This window comes from Platalea leucorodia, assembly GCF_965183815.1.
Source record: "Platalea leucorodia genome assembly, chromosome: W".
In the NCBI taxonomy this organism is placed as follows: Eukaryota; Metazoa; Chordata; class Aves; order Pelecaniformes; family Threskiornithidae; genus Platalea; species Platalea leucorodia.
In genome coordinates, this window is record NC_138859.1 from 251,896 (window position 1) to 272,382 (window position 20,487).

Genomic DNA, 20,487 nt, shown 5'->3' on the forward strand with positions numbered 1-20,487 from the left:
TGGGGTGTCCTGGGTGGGATGGGGGGACCCTGAACGGGATGGAGGGACCCTGGACATGCTGGGGAGCCCCTGGATGGGATGGGGACACCCGTGTGGGAGGTGACACCCTGGATGGGATGGGGGAACCTTAGATGGGGCAGCCTGGATGGGGTAGAGGAACCCTGGATGGGATGAGGGGACCCTGGATGAGATGGGGGGGACCCTGGATGGGATGGGGAGACCCTGGATGTGCCAGGGAGCCCCTGGACATGCTGGGCAGCCCCTGGACAGGATGGGGGGACCCAAACGGGATGGAGCACCCTGGATGGGATGGAGGGAACACAGATGGGATGGGGGGGACCCTGGATGGGATGGGGAGCCCCTGGACAAGATGGGGGGTACCCAGATGGGTGGGGAGACCCTGGATGGGATGGAGGGAGCCAGATGGGATGGGTGGGATGGAGGGATCCTGGACGTGCCAGGGAGCCCCCAGATGGGATGGGGGGCCCTGGCGGGATGGGAGGACCCTGGATGGGACGGAGGGACCCAGATGGGACGGAGGGACCTGGGTGGAATGGAAGGAACACGGATGGGATGGGGGGACCCTGGACGGGATGGGGGGACTCTGAGTGGGATGGGGAGACCGTGGGTGGGATGGAGGGACCCTGGAGGTGCCAGGGAGCCCCTGGACATGCTGGGGAGCCCCTGGGCGGGATGGGAGGACCCAGATGGGTGGGGGGACCCTGGATGGGATGGAGGGACCCAGATGGGATGGGTGGGATGGGGAGCCCTGGCTGGGATGGAGGGACCCTGGCTGGGATGGGGGGACTCTGGGTGGGATGGGGGGACCGTGGGCGGGATGGAGGGACCCTGGAGGTGCCGGGGACCCCCCGGACGCGGCGGGGCCACGCCGCCGCTGCCGCCCCGCGGGCGCTCGGCGGGCAGCGGGCCGGGTCCCCTCGGAGCGGGGCCGGGGCGGGCGGCGGAGCCGGCGGCGGGGCGGTGCGATCGCCCTGCCCTGCCCCGCGGTGTCGGTTTGCAGCCGGGCTCCTCCTCTCCCCCGCCGCCCCGCGCATTCCCGACCCTCCCGGGCGGCGGCGGCGGCGGCGGGGGCCCGGCGGAGCCGGAGCGGGCGGCGGGGCCGGACCCCCACCATGCCGCAGCTGGAACCGGCGGCGGGGGACGACCTGGGGGCCCCCGACGAGCTCATCGCCTTCCAGGACGAAGGCGAGGAGCAGGACAAGGGAGCGGGGCGCGGTTCGGCCCACGGGGACCTGGACGAGCTGAAGTCCTCCTTGGTCAGCGAGACCGAGAACCGCGGCACCGGCACCGGCACCGGCGCCGGCTCCGACTCGGAGGTGAGCCCGGGGGCTGGCGGAGGGGGAGCGGGGGGAGGCGACCCCCGCCCGGCCCCGCTCACCGCCCTCTCCCCGCAGGCGGAGCGGCCCCCGCAGCCCCGGGAAAGTTTCCAGAAGCCGCGGGACTATTTGGCAGAAGGTACCGGCTCCGCTCCCGCCCCCGGTGTCCCCCCCCGCTCCCGCTCCCCGCCGCATCCCCCGGGACCACCCGACGCTTCCCAACTTCTTTGTTTCCGCCCCCGGCTGCGGGCGGGACCCCCCCGCGCCCCCCCGGTGCGCCGGACCCCCCGGCCCCGGGTCCCGCCCCCCCTCCCGGTAACCGACCCCCGGTCGCTTCCCCACGGAAGGATCGGTGCCTCTCCCCCCTCCCCGCCACGGAGGAACCGGGCTCGGGACCCCCCCCCCCCCGCAGCTGGGGCCTTTCCGGGAGTGACCCGCACCGGGACCCCCCCGCCGGAGGAACCGGCACCCCCGGGACCCCCCTTACCGCCCGCCCGGCCCCCCACCCCTCTGCAACCGGGATCCCCTCCCCCGGAGCTGAGACCCCCCCAAGAAGAGCCAGGGACCCCCCGAGGGACTTGGGCACCCCCAGAGGGACCTACCCGGGCCCCCCAAGTGGGGGGCTCAGACCCATGGCCCAACCCGCCTCTGCAACCGGCACCCCCCGGAGCAACGGGTGCCGGGACCCCCCTCCCGCAGCTGGGATCCCCCCCAGAAGAACCAGGGACTGCCCCAAGGACTTGGGCACCCCCAGAGGGACCCACCCATGACCCCCCCACGCCCCCATCCTTGCCCCCCCCGTGGGAGCATCCCCCCCCCGCCGCCTCCTGACCCCCCCTTTCCTTCTCTCCCCAGTGGTCAGACGACAGCAAGATGGGGGTTTTTTTAAGGGCCCCCCCTACCCCGGCTACCCCTTCCTGATGCTCCCCGAGCTGGGCAGCCCCTACCTCGCCAACGGAGCCCTCTCCCCCGGCGGCGCCCGCACCGTAAGTGCCCCCCCGGGACCCCCGAGACCCCCCTGCTCCCCCACGGCAGGGCTGCTCGGCCCCCGCCTCGGCCCCCGCAGCCTCACGCCCCATCCCGCGGGAAGGCAACAGCCTGCTGCTAAAACACCAAAAAAATGGGGTTTATTGCCTGTATTTTTGGTTCCCCTTGCTCCTTCCAGGGGGGTGCACCCCGGGGAGGGGGGGGCTGGCCCCGGGCACCCGGCCCCGAAACCTGACCCTGAGCCCCTGCGCCGCTTTTCTTATTTAAAAGGGCTCCCTTCGACTTTTTAAAGCTCTTAATGGGCTGACATTGTCCGGCCCTCCTTTGGCGTTTAGAAAACTGATTAAGCAAATTGAGCGAGCGTTGGGGGGGGGGGGGGCACAAAGGAGGGCGGGATTGACCCCCCCAACCTCGACAGCATCGAAGCACCCAAACCATCCCGCACGCCAGCCTGGGCCGGAGCCACGAACCCGGTTCAGAAATGCAAACCCGGTTCAGAACTGCAAACCCGGTTCAGAGACATGACCATTCCCTCCCCGGCTCCCCCTGCCTCAGTTTCCCCTCCCGGTACCCCCGTGGCGGGGATGCGGTGCGGCCGCGGTACCGCCGCGTCCCGGCTGCAGCATCGCGCCACGCTCCTGGCTTTCTGGCTGGATTTCTCGCTCCGCAGCTGCGGTGCTGGTGACACCTGATGGGTTTAAGCACGTTGTTATTGCCCGGGCTCTATAGGAACCTGCGTTCCTGTATGGAATATGTACAGGACAGCAAAAGTTGCTGCAATCCAAATTGCTTCAAATCCCCGGCGCAAGCTCGCCGGCCGGGATCCCGCTTTCCGATGGCGTTGCGCGGAGTTTTCTATATTTTTGGGGGGTTTCTTGCTTTTGCTTTATTGGAAGCAACTGGTTTGAATGGCCGTCGAGCACAAACCCCGGGCTGGGGGCCCCGGCCGGCCGCCGGGTTACATACATGGCCCCGGTCTGGCCGGCGGCCGGGCAAAGGCTGTATTCCCAATTTGTCACTTTTGGTATTACTACATTTTGGAGATGATGCACAACTGGCCACCATCCCAAACACCGGTGAGGAATCAGGAATAATGAAACAGGAGAGGGGTTGGGATGCGTAGAAAACGGCCCCTAACGATGATTTAATGAATCCCAGAAAGGGGGGGTGATTAAAAGGGGCTGGGAGAGGAGCGGATGTTGCATCCCGGTTTTGGACCCGGGCTGATGTTGAGCCTGGAAAAGGGCTGGAGGGATGAGTGGGGCTGGGAAAGCGCCGGATCGGGGCCGAATCCCGCCGGATTGGGGTGTTTCTGTGCGGAGCTGAGCCCGGGGCGCCTGCGTGGTGGGGGCAAACTTGGGGTGCTGGGAGGATTTGCGGGCGCACGTCACGTCTCGATGCGACCGGGGGGGCTCTTGGAGCCGAATGTGGCTGCGCTGCTGGGGCAGGGTGAGGCCCCGCCGTATCCTGCGGCCACTCGTGCAATGAAAGTGTCTGAGCTCTGCACCGGTCGGCAAAACCCCCCCTTTCCACGCGCTCCCCCCGAAGCGGCAGCGCAGGGATCCCCTGGATCCCGGGACACCGTCATGCCGGCGAGCCCGGACCGCATCCAGGCGGGCGCAGCATCCCCGAGCCTGCACCAGATCCGGCCGGGCGCAGCATCCCCGCACGGCAGCATCGCCCACGGGCACCGAGCTCTGCGCCGACAAATCCGCCGCCCGCCCTCATCCCGGGAGGCTTCGAGGCAAGACCTGACACGTGAAGCATGGAGGTGGTAGGAGGCGGGAGGCCACCGAGCAGCCCTGGGAGCTTTTTTTTTTTTCCCTGTTTCCTTCTTTTTTTCCCCCAGCCGTTGGAGGAAATGAGCTGATCCGCAGGATCCGGCCATCCCAGCGGCCACGGCATCCTCGCCATCCCTCAGCCGGGGTGCTGCGGATTGAACCGCGCGACTCTGCCGCGTGAAAAAGGAAGATTTGGGGGGGAAAAAAAACCCACAAACCCGAATAATCTCTGCGCCTGGGAGATGCTCCGAGGCAGCGGGGCGGGCGAGGGACGCTGGGGACGGCCATGCCCGTGGACGCAGGTGGTGGCTCGGCAGCGGTGAAACCACTGGAGGACTTTTTTTGGAGTAACAGGCAGCCAAGCCGGTGCTTTTGCATCTCTTCACTCCAAAATATTTAGAAATCTGGAAAATATTTAGAAATCTGGAAATGTGATGCCTTCATGCACCCCAAATCAGGAGAATCGCCTCCATCCCCGTGCACAGCTGCCGGGCACCGAAGCGACGGGATGCTCCTGCCCGTTATCTGGCTGAATTCGCTTCGCTCCAATATCGCCCCTGTTATTTCCAAACGGGACCCTGAAATTTGGGGCGTCCCCTCCGGTATCACTTTTCTGGCGATTCCTGGCCAGGGTGATGGTTTTTTGGGGCTCCTCTAAGCCAGGAGAGGAATTTGGCAGGGTCTCATGATGGCATTGCCGTTCGGAGCAGCGTTTTAGCCTGGTTTCCCCAGGAGCGCACTGGGAACCGGGAACTGGGGACCCCCGAGGCTGGATTTGGTTCCCTGGGAGCATCGGAGCCGCGATTCCCAAACACACGAGGGTACCCAAGGCAGGATGGAAAGGAAAAGCTCCGGGCAAGCACCGGCACCGCGAGCTGGACGGATGCAAGCCCCTGTCGCCACCGCGCCGGATCCATCCCATTGGGATCATTTGGAGCTGGCATCTTTTATCCCAAGCCCAGGACAAGCTGGATCCGTACCGGGGCAAAATCGCACCCCAGTATCCTTCTCCGGACCTCAGTATCCTCCTCTGATCCCCAGCTTGGGGAGGGAGAGGGACGGGAACCGGGCACTTGGCATCCCCAAACCAGGCACGGCACCGCCGGGGAGGCGAAGGCGAGACCACGCGTTGGCGGATAAAAACCCCTCGCACGGGACTGTCGTTATTTCCTCAAAAAAAGCAGTTTAACCCCAGGAATTCGAGTCTGGAGGCGAGTATTTAAATAAACCCGAACCTTCCTCGGGCGTGGAAATTCAGCCGAGGCACCCAAACAGCTCCCCGCGCCCTGCAACGATGCCGCGGCGGTGTCATTAACACACGCCGGTGTAATTAATGCACATCGGCGGGTTGCGGTCCCAAAATAAATGAGAAAAAAAACATAACCTGGACTTGTTTCGGCTTTTTTTTCCCTGTTCCTGAGATGAGCTCGCGATCCCCACGCGGGCTGCAATACAGAGGCATATCTGTCTGCAAAAGAAAATATATTCTCTTAAACGTGCGGCTGCCAAGAAAAATGATTAAAATACAGATTTTTGGCAAGAAAAAGGGTTGCTCCGAAAACCGGGCGGGTCTTGCCGGAGGCTCCGGCGGCGGCTCTGGCTGAGCGGAGAGGGTTTTGGCGTGCGCTCCTCGGGATGCGGGATGGTGGTGGTGGGATGGGGGCGATTTTTTTTGGCTGCGGGGGCTCGCTCGGTGCTCGGCATCCTCTAACCGCGGCGGTTCATCCTTCGCCGGTCGAGCTCCAGGCTCCTCCTCGGGATTCGCTGGTTTATTTGGGATTCCCCCACCGCAGCGCCAGGGGCTGCCTTCCCCACCTGGAAAATATTACAAAAAAAAGGATTTTTCGCACTTTTTGGCATCTTCATCTCGCCCTGCGCAGCTGCCGATCGCGTCCCTCCGGGCAGCGAACCCGCCCCGTGCCTCAGTTTCCCCACTCGAGGTGCTCCGGCCTGTTGAGCCTTTGCACACAATGGCTCCTTTATGTCTCCTCCTTAATTATGCTATTCGGCTAATTACCCTGGGTTTTCTTTTTTTTGGGGGGCTAAATGAGACCTCCAGGAGGTTTCCACTAAACCCCCCTAACTTCTCCCTCCTCCCTCCCTTTTCCAACACGATTCCCAAATTAAAGCAATGAAGTAAGTGCTCCGGGCGACTCTCATAAGACCTGGTTTTGTTAAGGGGACTTAACGCGCATTCATCATCTTTCTGGTATTCTGAGCAGCTGCTTTTCATTAGTTTTTCTTCCTTGAAGTCGCTGGCGGGAGCGGGGGAAAGAGGAACCCGGAGAGAAGCGCCCGGCGCATCCCGGCCGGAGGAAGAGGAGGGTTAAGGGCAGGGGGAGGTCGGGCTCGCGCCGGGTCCCCTCTCCCCGTGCTCGTGTCGGGTTTGAGGGTGTTGTGGGGGGAGAGGGGATGGGTTGGGGTGTGACGGGCTGGGTGAAGGTGCCCCGCGGAGGAGGGGGAAGGGGTGAGGATGATGTGCGGCTTCACGGCTTGCGTCGTTTTTGGGGTGGTTTTTGGCAGCAATGTCACCCTGTGCGTGCACCCCGGGAATCCCTGAGCCCCGGGAATCCCGCCCGGAGCTGTGGCAGGGGAGGCAGGCAGGCTGTGACGCTGGGTGAGCTGGTGTCCCCTGGGTGCTGCCGGGGGGTACAGGACCCCCCGGCATCCCATGGATGCTGCCAGGGGGGTACAGGACCCCCTGGCATTCCCATGGGTGCTACCAGGGGGGTGTGGGACCCCCTGGTGTCCCATGGGTGCTGCCAGGGGTACGGGACCCCCTGGCATCCCATGGGTGCTGCCCAGGGGGTACGGGACTCCCTTGGTGCTCCCCTGAGCCTGGGCGCAGCATCGCCCGGCAGGACGCAGGGATGCACCTCTGGAGGGGTCAGCCCCCAAAATCCTGGGCTTTGTGGCCGGCGGGGGCACGGCACGGTGATGGGACCCTCTTCACCCCAAATTTCCGTGGCAGTGTGGCTTCGAGTGACTTTTCCCATCATCCCCATACCTTGGATGGGATCTTAAACATTTTACGCATGCTAACATCCGTTAAAACAACCTTTCCCGGCTGGGCATCGCATGTCACGTCCCCCCGAGACCAAGGATGCTCCAGGGGGGGCTTCGGAGCCGGTGGGATTTTTTTTGCCAGGGCGGGGATGAGCCCTTTGCACCCGCTGGGATCCCCCCGGCGCGGATGCAGCCGCCGCCTGAATGCGGGATGAATGGAGCCATTCAGCGTGATGGACGGGAGCTGAAAGCTGCAGACAAAAGCCTCGGGGCAGCGGGGAAAACTTGTTGCCGCCAGGTTTGGGGAGCGGGGAGGGAACTGCTGGCGGCTGGGGGTCTCGGCTTGTGCCGCTTGTTTCTTTTTCGGTGGCTGGGTGGGTGCGTGAGGGATGCTTGGGGTGCTGGGGGTATCTGCAGGCAAGGGATGCTCGGGGCGGCCATGCATGGGGGATGCTCAGGGCACCCCTGGGTGAGGGATGCTCAGGGCACCCATAGGTGAGGGATGCCGGGGATATCCACAGGCGAGGGGTGCTTGGGACGTCCACACGTGGAGGATGCTCGGGGCATCCCCACACCAAGGTGGCTTTGGGATGAGGCTGCGCCCCATGAGCTGCCCGGGAGCCAGCTCGGCCGGCACCCTGGCCATGCTCCAGCTCCATCCCGCTTCCTTCCATCCCTCCCATCCCGCCTTCCTCCGCGGAGCTGCGGCCGGGGTCAAGCTGTTCAGCAGATGCCACCCGGCATCCCCAGCGCGGTGACACGGGGATCTGTGGCTGGAGATGAGGTCGGCTTTAAGCGCCGCCTCTCCGAGCTCATCCCAAATGGGGTTTTTTTGGCTTATTTTTCAGCTCCCAGCCTTTTTTTCTGGTTTCCCATCCTGGCGCCGTTGGCATTTCCCGCCTGGTTCGTGCCAGTGTCTGCGTGCCACCGGCTGATGGGTTTGGGCTGCGTCACAGGAACGGTCGAGCATCCTTTATCGAGGGGCTGCAAACTCCCAGCGCTGCACCCGTTCCCACCCTCGAGTCAGTGTCCCCACCTGGGACAGCCTTTGCCTGGCTTCTGTCGCCCTAGAAATGCCGGGAGGGGACACTGCGAGCCGCGGGGACAACCCGAGCCGCAGCATCGTGCCCCGTATCGCCCCTTTGCAGCCCTTTAAAAACCCCAAACCCCGATGGGAGAAGAAATGACCCCACTAGGAACTTTTGGGGTTCTCCTTGGTGGGATGCGGGGACGCAGGAGACCCCCCAGAGGTCTCGTCCCCGCTGGAAACCGCCATCCCAGCGTTCGCGGCCAACATCTGGAGGAGATTATTTGGCTGGGAAGCGGCTCGGAGGGGAGCGAGGCGGGGAGAGGGGGGCGAGGATTTACGGCTTGTTTCTTGGGCTGTAAATCCCAGCTGTAATTGGGATTTCTCCCTCCCTAATTATCCGCGGGGAAGCGGAACGCGGCGGTTCCCCGCGCGGGGCCGTGGGACGGGCGATGGGCCGCGTGGGGCCGGGATGCTTTTTGGTTTTTCCCCTTTTTCTTGGGCGTTAAGGTGATTTCTTCGAGCTCGAAGGACACCTGAGACCTGGCGCACGAAGGCAAGAAACCGGGTCCCCTTGTTCCATTTCTCTCCGGTCCCTTCCTTGCCGTCATTTCCAGCTCCACGCGGACCAAAATCCCGTGGCTGGGGTGTTGCCGGCCCGTTCGCTTTCCTCTTCCCTCAAAGCGCGACTCGCTTCCCCTGGCCTCTGATTGCTTCCAGGAAGGAGGGGTTTCCCCCTTTTCTCCCCCTTTCCCCCCCCTTTTTTTCCCCCCTCTTCCCCCCCTTCCCACCCCTTTCCCCCTCTTCCTCCTTCCCTCTTTTTCTCCCTTTTCCCCCCCCTTTCCCCCCTTTTTTCCCATCCCCCCTTTCCCCCTTCCCTCCTCCCCTATTTCCCCCCTTTTTTGGGGCTCAGCACCCACAGCCCCTCCCCACATCTCCCTTTGCACCCAGACCTCCTCCACAGCAGCCCCGGCACCTCCTGCCGAGGAAGTTTGGGGGGTTTCCAGCTTTTTGCTCCCAGGCACAAAGTTTTATCAAATAAGACAATGTAGAAAACCCATTTCCCTCAAAAATCGCATCTCTCTCTGACTGCCTGTGCTGTTAGGAGCCAAACTTGGTTGGTTTTAACCCAAAAGAGGTGGTGATGCTGCTCAGCGCTGGGATCTTGGGATGCTGCGGGACCGGAGCATCCAATGCCCGGATGAAGATTTTCGGGGGTTCCATTAAACATCCCACAAGACCCCATTTGCCGTATTTTGGGGGAAAAAGGGCCGGAGCGGCGGCGGGAGGGGGAAGGGCGCGCTGTCAGTTATCCCGCAGCTGTGTAAACAGGCTGGGAGCGAGGAGGGCCGGGGGGACCGGCGGGGGCCGCGGCGGGGCTGCGTTCAGGCTTGCCGAGCCCAGAGGCTTTGCAAAGCCCCAGGAATTCGGGCTGGAAAAAGGGGATGGTGTGGGGATGGGCAATTTGGGGTCACCGTCCCCCAGCACCTGCCCCAGGCGGCTCCCGGGGACGGAGGTGGCGTGGGAGGGATGGACGTCGGGGATGCGCCAGCGGGATGCTTCCCTGGATGCTTTCCAGCTCGCCCGCGGGGTTTTTGGGATGGGGACGAAGTGGCCGGGTGCCGGCATCGCGTGGATCTTCTCCACGGCGCTGGTGGTTCCTGCAGGCTCATCTCTGGGCTGGAGCCTGCACAGGCGAAGGGAAAAGCCAGCGCGGAGGCTTTCCGCCCCCGGTGCCTGTGCGCAGCGTTTTACCCGGAAAACCGTCAGCTCGGGTCCCAAAGGGAGTTTTCTCTCCCAAAACGAGAGGAGCCTGCTGTGACCCTGTGCTGTCTCGGTGCGACATGCAACATCGGGACAACTGATGTTGGAACATGCAATGCCGGGATGCGCAACGCCGGGATGCACAATGTCAGGAGGACAGGCAACACTGGGATACGCAATCCTGGGACGCACGATGCCGGGACATGCAATCCCGGGACATGCGATGCTGGGACACGCGATGCCATGACATGAGATGCCGGGATGTGCAATCCTGGGACACGCAACGCCAGGATCTGCAGTCCTGGGACATACGATCCATGCGATGCTGAGACACGTGAGACTGGGACATGTGATCCTGGGATTTGAGATGCCGGGACACGCAACACCAAGACACACAACACCGGGACATGCAATCCTGGGACGCGCAACACTGGGACATGTAATGCCAGGACACGCAATGCCAATACGCGATGCTGGGGCACGTGAAGCCGGGACACGCAACGCCAAGATCGGCAATCCCGGGACACGCGACGCCTGGACATACAACGCCAGGACACGCGATGCTGGGACACGCAACAGTGGGACGCGTAACGCCAGGCCACGCAATGCTGGGACGCACGGCACCGGCCCTGCCGCCAGCCAGGACTTCTCCAGCGGCGCTTTTCCCCCTTCCCAGGGAAAATGTCTCAGGCGGGATCGAGCCCCGCGCGCGGAAGAGGAGAGGAAATCCGCTCATTAAAGACCCTAATTGGGCATTAGGGGATCCCGCGGCGTTTGCGCCTCCTCCCCGAGCGTGGAGGCAAAACGCCGCCGCCGCCACGCGGCACGGCCCCCCCGGCACGCCGGCCCCCGGCACGCCGCCGCCGCCAGCCCTTCCTCCGGCTGCTGGGGCCGTGGGGTGGCTGCCGGCGGGGGCTCACCCCACCCCGGGGAGGGGACAGACAGACAGACAGGAGGCTTCATTGTGGTCCTACAGCTCCGGCAGGGAAGGGGTTAACTCCCTGCTTTTAATTGGGGGGTGGCTGGTAACGAGGAACCAGAACTTGCTCTAATCTCTCTGGAATGTGACCGATTTTCAACTATTTTCTCCTTTTTTTTTTTTTTTTTTTTTTTTTTTTTTAAATAGCTCCAATCTGCCGCTCGCGCGCGGCTCCCGCACGTGGTGGTACAGTGGGAGCTGTGTCCAGGCCGGGGCCGAGGGGAAGCAGGGGGGGGCTTCATTTTTCCACATTACCACTGAACCGTTCGCCAGCTCCCCCCCTCTTTGTATATTTTGAAAGGGTCCCCCCCTTCCTCTCCCCTCCCCGGCCTCCTGAAACGGCTTCAAAATGAGAAGCAGCCTTTTATATACCCGGCCTTTCCCCAGCCGCCGTCCCCCAGCGGCTTCTCCGCTTACAGAATAGACGAGAAAGCCCCCTTTGTGATGGGGGCAGCGGGCAGGGGACGGCGAGGCGGAGCCGAAGGCGCCCGTCGGGGACGCGGGGGGCATCTCCTGCCTCGCCCCGGCACGGCCCCGGGGATGGCGGGGGACCACGCGCGGCGTCGCCCCGGCGCGGCGGTAGGGATGGCGGGGCACTGCGTGCATCGTCCGAGCGTGGCTCCGGGGATGCTCAGGGCATCCAGCGTGTCAGCCCGGGCACGGTCACGGGGACGTCGGGATATCTCGTGTGCTGTCCCAGCGCAGCCACGGGGATGCGCAGGGCATCTCGTGTCTCGGATGGGTGCAGCCGCGGGGAGGTTGGGATGTCCCGTGCGTCACCCTGCCGTGGCTGCAGGGATGCTCCGGGCACCGCGTGCATTGCCCTGGGGATGTCGGGACATCTCGTGCGTCACCCAGGCACATGCGATGCTTGGGGCATCCTGTGACGGTCATAGGGATGTCAGGACATCTCATGCATCGTCCAAGCGCTGCCATGGGGATGCTCAGGGCATCTCGCATATCACCCCAGGCATGGTCATGGGGACGTCGGGACATCTCGTGTGTCACCCAAGCACGGCCACGGGGGCACTTAGGGCACCTCGTGCGTTGGCTGGGCACAGCCATGGGAATGTTGGGGCGTCCCGTGCGTCACCCTGGCGCGGCTGCAGGGATGCTCCAGGCACCTTGTGCCTCGCCCTGGGCGTGGACATAGGGATGTCGGGACATCTTGTGCATCACCCAGGCACGGCCCTGGGGGTGCCCAGGGCATCTCGCGCGTCGCCCCGTGTACCATCGTGGAGATGTCGGGATACCTCGTGCGTCGCCCCGTGTACCATCGTGGAAATGTCGGGATATCTCGCGCGTTGCCCCAGTGCAGCCATGGGGATGTCGGGGCATCCCCTGCATGGCGCTGGCACAGCCGCAGGGATGTTGGGGCACCCGGTACATCGTCCTGGCATGGCTACGGGGATGCTCAGGGCACCTCACGCGTCACCCCGGCGCGGATGTAAGGATGCTCAGGGCACCTTGTGCATCGCCCAGCCACGGCCGCGGGAACGCCGGGGCGCCTCATGCCTCACCGCCGCCAGCCCCGGAGCATCTCGAGCCAAAACCCTCTCCCCGTCCACGCGACGCTGCAGCTTCGGTGGCGCGCGGGGCGGCAGCGGCGGCGCTCGGCTCTTTGGAACCAGCCCGAAGTTGTATGGCAGCCAGACCCCAGGGCTTCCCCGCCACAGCCCGTCGCCTTTGATCACCCAGATTTGGAGGACGCATCAAAGCCAGCGCTTCAGGAAACGGCTCCTACTGTACTGGGGCGCGCAGGGTGTGCGGCAGGTCACGGCGCGAGCCCGCGCGGGTCACGGGGCCGCTCGCATACCAAGCGTGCTCCGAGCGTGCACGGCGCCCTGGCTGCCTGCCTCCTCCGCAACCGGCCTTCGGCGGAGCGGCTGAGGGCCAGATCTGGTTACGGCTCCCCAGCACCGACGGCTCCGTCTTGCCGCTATTATCCCACTGGTGCCAAAAATCTCCCCCGGGAGAGCGCGTGGAGGCATCGGGATGCTGGAGCATCCCGGTGCGTGGGATGGGGATGGGACGTGGGGTGCCTGGTTTAGGCGGTGAAGCAGGTTTTTAGGGGATCCCCCGTGCCGGTGGCTGCGGGAACGGTTGGGTCATGGGAAATCCCCATATCGGGCTTCGTCGGGACTGTGCCGCGGCCGGCGGGGTTTCCGGCAGCACCTTCGCGGCAGTGCTGTCGGCACAGGGTGGCCGCAGTTTGCCAGCGGGATCGTCCCCATGAGCAGTGCCGCGTCTTCTCCCAGCTTTGCCGGGCTGCTGGGAGGTGGTGCGGGGTTGTAGCTCAGCTGGGGGTGCGGGGGGCCAGCGGTGCGGGGCCGAGTGTCAGCAGTAAGGGGGCGTGATGATGGGGTGCTGGGGGGATACTGGAGATACTGGAGACCAAGGGAGTACTGGAAATGCGGGGTGGGGGATACTGGAGATGGAGGGGGGGATACTGGAGATGGGGGGGGGGATACTGGAGGAGCAAGGGGGATACTGGAGTTGCAGGAGGGGATGCAGGAGATGCAGAATGGATGCTGGGGTGTACTGGAAGCGCAGTAGGGGATGCAGGGGGGATGCTGGAGACTGGGGAAAAGGGGGAGGCAATGCTGGGGGGACAGAGGACGCTTTGGGGGGCCGCAGGAGGCAATGCAGGCGCGGATGCATCTGTCCCGCCGTGGAAGAGTTAACGCTCCGCGCAGCTCCTCGCTGGGTTTTCCTTCCAGCTGCTTCGGATCAGGAAGGTTTGTACGGCAGGGAAATTCCTGCGCGCAGCTGCGGCCCGTCCAGGCCACATTCCCCAGCCCCGGCATCTCGCGGGACGCGCCTCCCTCCCGCCGTCTGCCGGGAAATGCCTCCGGCCCCCCTCTGCCGAAAAACACAACACAAAGCACCTTTCTTTCGGGGGCTGCTTACGTCCAGTGCCAGGGAGACAAACCCTTGCGTCGCAGCAAGGTTTAACCCAGAGAGGGGGAAAAGCCCCAAAAAAGCCCCGTCTTTATCTCCCCCCACCCCTCATTGCAATATTGGGCTGGTTTCTCGCACTCCGGCGGTTTGGGGTTGGTGCTGGTGCCCTGGGGACCGGGGACAGGGAGGGCACGGGGAGCACCCCGGGGCTGAGCCCCACGGGCGATCACGGCTCGTGCTGTGCTGCGCCGGGCATCGCCGTGTCCCGAAAAGTCTGGGTTTGGGATAGGGAAAGGCGGCATTGGTGCAGGCGGGTGGGGAGTTGTGGGGAGGGCAGGCAGGGGCTCGTGGCTCCCCGGCAAGACAGCACAGAGCTTTGGGATTTGTACCATTTGGGGCAGGGATTTGGGATTTGGGGCTTTGCACCATTTGGAGCAGAGATTTGGGGTAGGGGATTTGGGGATTTGCATCATTTGGGGTGGAGGTTTGGGGTTTTGCAGCATTTGGGGCGGAGATTTGGGATTTAGGATTTGGGGCTTTGCATCATTTGGGGCTTTGCACCACTTATAGGGTCGGTAGGGGCTTGTAGGGCTGCAAACAGCCCTGCGTGCCCCCAAAGCCCCTTTGCCACCAGGCCACAGTGTCCTCCATGGGTTGGGGTGTCCCCAGCCGAGTGTGCAGCCAGTGCCGGGGGGGTGTTTTGGGGCTGGGGGTGTTTCAGGGCTGGCGGAGGGCGTCAGCCCGGCTCTCCTGCAGTACCTGCAGATGAAGTGGCCGCTGCTGGACGTGCCCGCCGGCGCCACGCTGAAGGACAGCCGCTCGCCCTCGCCTGCACATTTGGTAAGAGCAGCCGACTCCCACGGGGGTGTTGGGTTTCCTAGGGAAAGCCCTGCTCCAGCCTCCCATGGTGCTGATACGATGCCCATGGCGGGGTTTTGGGGGGGGTGGCCGTTGTTTCGCCCTCCCACGTGCTCTCCCTCGCTGCCCCGCAGTCGAACAAGGTCCCGGTGGTGCAGCACGCCCATCACATGCACCCGCTGACGCCGCTCATCACCTACAGCAACGACCACTTCTCACCAGGCTCGCCGCCCGGCCACCTCTCACCGGAGATCGACCCGAAGACGGGTGAGCACGGGGGGGGACACGGCATAGGACATGTTTGGGTGAGCAAAGGGACGGTGACGGCGTCAGTGCTGTGCTGGGAACGGGGTGCTCGCCGTTGGATGGTCCCTCTGCTTCCCAGATGGTTTTCACAGCCTGGTCCCTGGGTGGTGAGAAGGGGACGCGGCCGGTGGCCGGGGATGGGTCCTGGCCTGGTCACAGGTTTGGTTGGGGTGCGTGGGGATGCCTCCAGGTCTCCGTTATGGTTATCTCAGCATCCTCTCCCTGTGCTCCAGACAGGGAGATGGGGTGCTGGGAGGGAGATGTGATGCATGGCAGCAGACAGGATGCTCAGAGAGGGACGGGGTGCTCGGAGGGAGATGGGGTGCTCGGACGGAGATGGGATGCTTGGAGGAAAACAGGGTGCTCGGAGGCCAACAGGGTGCTCAAAGGGAGGGTGCTCAGAGGCAGACAGGGTGCTAGGAGGCTGCCATGTCCGTGTTTTAACACCGCTCCCCCTTCGTCCCTCCCTCCCTCTGCAGGAATCCCACGACCGCCGCACCCGTCCGAGCTGCCCCCCTATTACCCGCTGTCACCAGGAGCCGTGGGCCAGATCCCGCACCCGCTGGGCTGGCTCGTGCCGCAGTAAGGATGGGCTCGACGCTGGGCTGGGGGCTCGCTCCCACCTCCGTGTCCCTGTCCCCGGGCAGGTCCTGTGAGCCCCACGTCCCCCCGAGCCCCACATCCCCCTGAGCGCCTCCTCCTCTTCCCACTTACCCGCTTTTTCCACAGTGATCTTGGTGGGATGCCCAGAGCTCCAGGGGCTGGGAAGGGAGGGACTCCCCACCACTGGAAATTTTGGGAATCGGTGGGATGGAGATCGGCCGGGGAGCGGTCCGAGGGTGCCCGTGAGTTGGGGAGGGATATTTTTTCCACTAAAACTTGTGCGTTTGCAGGCAAGGACAGCCCGTGTACTCCATCCCTCCCGGCGGCTTTCGGCACCCCTACCCCGCCCTCGCCATGAACGCCTCCATGTCCAGGTGGGTCTCGGCAGGGACGAGGGACCCTCCTTGGGCATCCCAGAGCTGGCAGCAGGTTTTTGGCCACTTCCCTGAGGACGATGCGGACTCTGCCCTGCAGCAGCATCGGTAGTGGGTGCTCCCGGGGACACCCCGCTCTGCACGGGCACAGACCAGCCCCAGGAGGCTGCGGTGGCCTCCTTGGCCAAAAATACCCCTGGGAGGGTGCAGATGGTCCGCACAGGTGATTCCGTGGGGGAAAAGCAACCTCCCACGGGCTCAGGGCATTGCTTAGGCTGGGTCCATGTTGCCATTCTGCAAGCTGGGGCAGGATCCAGTGTAAAACCAGATCCCAGCTGGGCTGGGGCTGGTGGTTTCTTAGCCCAGGAGGTTCTCGGGAGGGTTTGGGGCGGAAGCTGGGGGCTGTTGGTGCCCATGGGGAGCTGACGAGCCCTCCCCTCCCGCTCCCTCCGCTGCAGTTTGATGTCCAGCCGTTTCTCCCCTCACATGGTCCCACCACCCACCCACGGGCTGCACCCCTCGGGCATCCCGCACCCCACCATCGTCTCGCCCATCGTGAAGCAGGAGCCCACCCAGCCCAGCGTCAGCCCCGGAGCCAACTCGTGAGTCGGGGACGGGAAGGGACGGCCCTGGGGCCGGGAGCTTGTCCTGACCCACCGTCCCGCTCGTTGCAGGAAATCCCCTGTCACTGTGAAGAAGGAGGAGGAGAAGAAACCCCACATCAAGAAGCCGCTCAACGCCTTCATGTTGTACATGAAGGAGATGAGGGCCAAGGTGGTGGCCGAGTGCACGCTGAAGGAGAGCGCCGCCATCAACCAGATCCTGGGCAGACGGGTACGGGCATCTCCCTCGGCACTGCCTTTGCGTGCTGCCCGTTTGTGACCTTAAAATGGCTTTAACCCCGCTTTGCTCCACCCCTCCCTGTGGCTCGATCCCTTGTCCCGGGGCATCGCCAGCCCAGGAGGTCCCAGGGAGCTGGAGGCAACGGGGTGACAACGTGCTGGGGCTGGCTGGGAGCCCTGCAGCCCCAGGGCAGTGTGTCCTCAGGGCCAGCAGCGTGGCGTTGGGGTTTGCAGCGTGGCGTTGGGGTTTGCAGCGTGGCGTTGGGGTTTGCAGCGTGGCTTTGGGGTTTGCAGCGTGGCGTTGGGGTTTGCAGCGTGGCTTTGGGGTTTGCAGCGTGGCGTTGCGGTTTGCAGCGTGGCGTTGCGGTTTGCAGCGTGGCGTTGGGGTTTGCAGCGTGGCGTTGGGGTTTGCAGTGTCGCATTGGGGTTTGCAGCGTGGCGTTGGGGTTTGCAGCGTGGCGTTGCGGTTTGCAGCGTGGCGTTGGGGTTTGCAGCGTGGCGTTGGGGTTTGCAGTGTCGCATTGGGGTTTGCAGCGTGGCGTTGCGGTTTGCAGCGTGGCGTTGCGGTTTGCAGCGTGGCGTTGGGGTTTGCAGCGTGGCGTTGGGGTTTGCAGTGTCGCATTGGGGTTTGCAGCGTGGCGTTGGGGTTTGCAGCGTCGCATTGGGGTTTGCAGCGTGGTCTCTTCTCCCCCCTGCAGTGGCACTCGCTGTCGCGGGAGGAGCAGGCGAAGTACTACGAGCTCGCGCGGAAAGAGCGGCAGCTGCACTCGCAGCTCTACCCAACGTGGTCGGCGCGGGACAACTACGTAAGTGTGGCCCCCCCAAGCCCCGCAGCCATGGGGACCGGCTGGGAGGAGGCCTCCCCTCCTGTCCCTCTGCTGGGTTCCCGGATGGCTCCTCTCCAGGGCGTTTGGCTGGTGGGAGGTTGCTGCCGTGCTCGGGGAGGTCGGTGTTTGGGGTGCTAGGGGTGGTGGGTGATGGCGCTGGGTCCCTGGGGGATGCTCTGCCACCCTCAGCAGCTCCTGCATGCCTGTGAGCTGCCCCTGGGCACCGTCACCCCCCTTTCTCCCCAAGGTCTCATCCATCAAGCAGCCACCAAGGGCTCTTTGGTAGCAGAAAGCCACATAATGACTTTATAATATTTTCCAGGGCAAGAAAAAGAAGAGAAAGCGAGAGAAGCTGGCCCAGCAGCAAAGCCACGACACGGAGAGTGAGTATCCCCCCCGCCAGCCCCCTCTCTCCTCCGGCTTTCAGCCGCTCACGCCGTTCTCCATCGTTTGCAGGCTCCCTGGCATCCAAGAGCAAGAAGCCGTGCGTGCAGTACCTGCCGGCCGAGAAACCCTGCGACAGCCCCGCGTCCTCCCACGGCAGCATGCTGGATTCGCCTGCCACGCCGTCGGCTGCCCTGGCGTCCCCGGCCGCGCCGGCTGCCACCCACTCGGAACAGGCTCAGCCCCTCTCGCTCACCACCAAGCCGGAGGCCAGGGCTCAGCTCACCGTGCATTCGGCCGCCTTCCTCTCGGGCAAAGCCGCCTCTTCTTCCTCCTCCTCCTCTTCCTCCTCTTCCTCCTCCTCGAGCCTCGGCAGCCCACCCTCACTCCTCTCCAGACCCATCCCCTTCACCTCGGTGCCCTCCACGGCTCTCCTGTCCTCGCCTCCGTCCTTCGCGGCCGCCATCCCGTCCCCGCAGGCTGCCCTGGCCGTGCTGCAAACGCAGCCCCTTTCCCTGGTCACCAAACCTGCTGACTAAGGGAAAAACTCGTCCCCCCTCGTCCCGTCCCGTCCGTCCCCTCCCTGCTGTACATTGCAGAAGCCACAATCAAGATTCATATGCAGCCAAAACCATTATTGGTCAATATTTGACCCTTTCTGAACTCTTTTGTAAGCAGACTCTGGAGGAAGGGGCTTTCTGCTCAGAGCTGCTGCCAGCAGTCGACCTAAAGACCGTTTTTATTAAAAAAAAGGAAAAAAAGGAAAAAAAAAAAAGAAAAGAAACCCTCCACAAGCTGCCGACGATGGAAATCTGCGAGCTGACCGTGGGCAGGAGCCGAGTGCCCGTCGCTGCTGCCGGGCACGGTGATGCTGACGGCCCGGCGCTCCCATGCACGGGCATGCCGGCACCGAACGTGGCGGGCGTTGAGCTGGGGCCGGCGCTCTGTGCCGGAGGCAAGAGCAGAAACACCGGCTACCGACCCGGTGCCTCCGGGTGCTCCCAAGTCCTCCCATCCTGTGGCTCTGCTCCCAGCCACGGTCATCGCCTTCGCTCCGTCCCGGCGAGGAGCCGGATCCTGCCCTGAGGATGCTGCGCCGTCGGCCCTGCTCCTTCCCGTGGTCGTGCTGGGGTGGGCAGGATCCAGGGCTGAGCCCTGGGTGGGGGGGTTTTCCCCTTGGAACCCTGTTATTTTTCACAAAAGGAAATAAAACTACAGCTGCAACTTGCTGCGTGAGCGTGGTCAGTGGGGGAAGCACTCGCTCCTTGCCCATCGCCACCCTCTCCCCGCCAGCGCTCGAGCGTCACCGTGCCCTGGGAAGCATCTCAGGATGGGGCTGCGGTCCAGCCCCGGTGCGGGGCGCGGGGCCAGGCATGGCCCCACCGGAGAGCATCACCCAGACGCCTCCATCGATGGGCACAGGGTGATTTTGGGGTGTCCATCACAAACCTGCGATGGAGCGAGCAGGCAGCGTGCGGTTTGCTGGCGAGATACGGGCAGCAGGGTGCGGGATTAGGTACCCCGGTTCGGGGGTGCCTGAGAAGCCGAGGAGCGCGAGGTAGTGGTGCGTGTCTCGTGGCCGGGAACTGCAGGATGCCCTGCGCCTGCTTCTTCCAAACCAGGCATGAAAAGACAGGTTAGGATGAAAAAGGACCTTCGCAAAAGCAACCCAGGGTCACCCAGTGGATTTTCAGCCCATCTTAAGTTCTCGGTCAGTTCAACACTTGAGCTCATCGAGACTCTTCCATCTCCCTATATTTTTAACAGGAAAAATAACTATCTCAAAGTTTTCCTGTTGAAAGCCGCAATTTTGTTTTCTGTTGCAGATTTCTTTCCGAGCTGTGTCTGCCCAAAGGTGATTCATGGTGTTTATAGTCCTGTTTCGTTCCCCTTTCTGAATTTCTTGGCCGATTTCCATTTCCCAGGCCCCAGCCTGGCTCCTCTCTACCTGCACCAGTGCTGCGTTTGGGGACCGCGGTGTCCTCGGGCTCCCAGCCCGTGGCGGTGGGCAACGTCCAAGCCGTCCCTGTCAGTGATGGGCTGAGCCCTTCCCGTGGCTGCTGGCCCTCTGGCTCTCAGTTTGGTGGGTGCTTTTTGCTCAGTTGGTGGAATAAGTGACGCCTTCGCCTCCTGTTGTGACATTTCTCTTTTCCTTTCCAGCGCCGAGCTGGTGTGAGAAGCCACGGGGGAAGTATTTTTAGCAAGCTGGAGCAGCAGCAGATGTCCACCTGCAGGTAGAGGGGAAAAGGGACCATCTTGGTGTCTCGCCCTTAAGGAAGACGGCATCCACATTTACCAGATGTTACGCGAGACGAGCGCGTGCCACGGGATGACGCTGGCATCCGTCACCCCAGCAGATGACACTTGGATTCCAGGATTCCTGTTTCCGTATTGGAGCTGAGCAGAACTACCAGAACAGTACAGCCGAGCGATGCCCCCAGCTGCGGGTGCAGACGAGAGCCCAGTCTCGAGCCCTTGCGTGAGCACCAGGGACACATTTGGGGCGAACGC

The 20,487-nt window shown here is 63.7% G+C and overlaps 1 protein-coding gene across 1 annotated transcript; it reads left to right on the plus strand.

Moving 5' to 3' along the window:
• Window positions 1-1,133: 1,133 nt before the first annotated feature.
• On the plus strand, window positions 1,134-19,117 carry LOC309601878 (transcription factor 7-like 1; the record flags this gene model as incomplete). The annotated part of the gene is made up of 12 exons (XM_082335119.1): window positions 1,134-1,337; window positions 1,416-1,476; window positions 2,193-2,323; window positions 14,539-14,622; window positions 14,775-14,907; window positions 15,426-15,528; window positions 15,840-15,923; window positions 16,382-16,525; window positions 16,598-16,757; window positions 17,464-17,571; window positions 17,915-17,975; window positions 18,049-19,117. The coding sequence occupies 12 exons, from the start codon at window positions 1,134-1,136 to the stop codon at window positions 18,513-18,515; spliced, it is 1,740 nt and encodes a 579-aa protein (XP_082191245.1). The 3' UTR covers window positions 18,516-19,117.
• Between the last annotated feature and the right edge of the window lie 1,370 nt (window positions 19,118-20,487).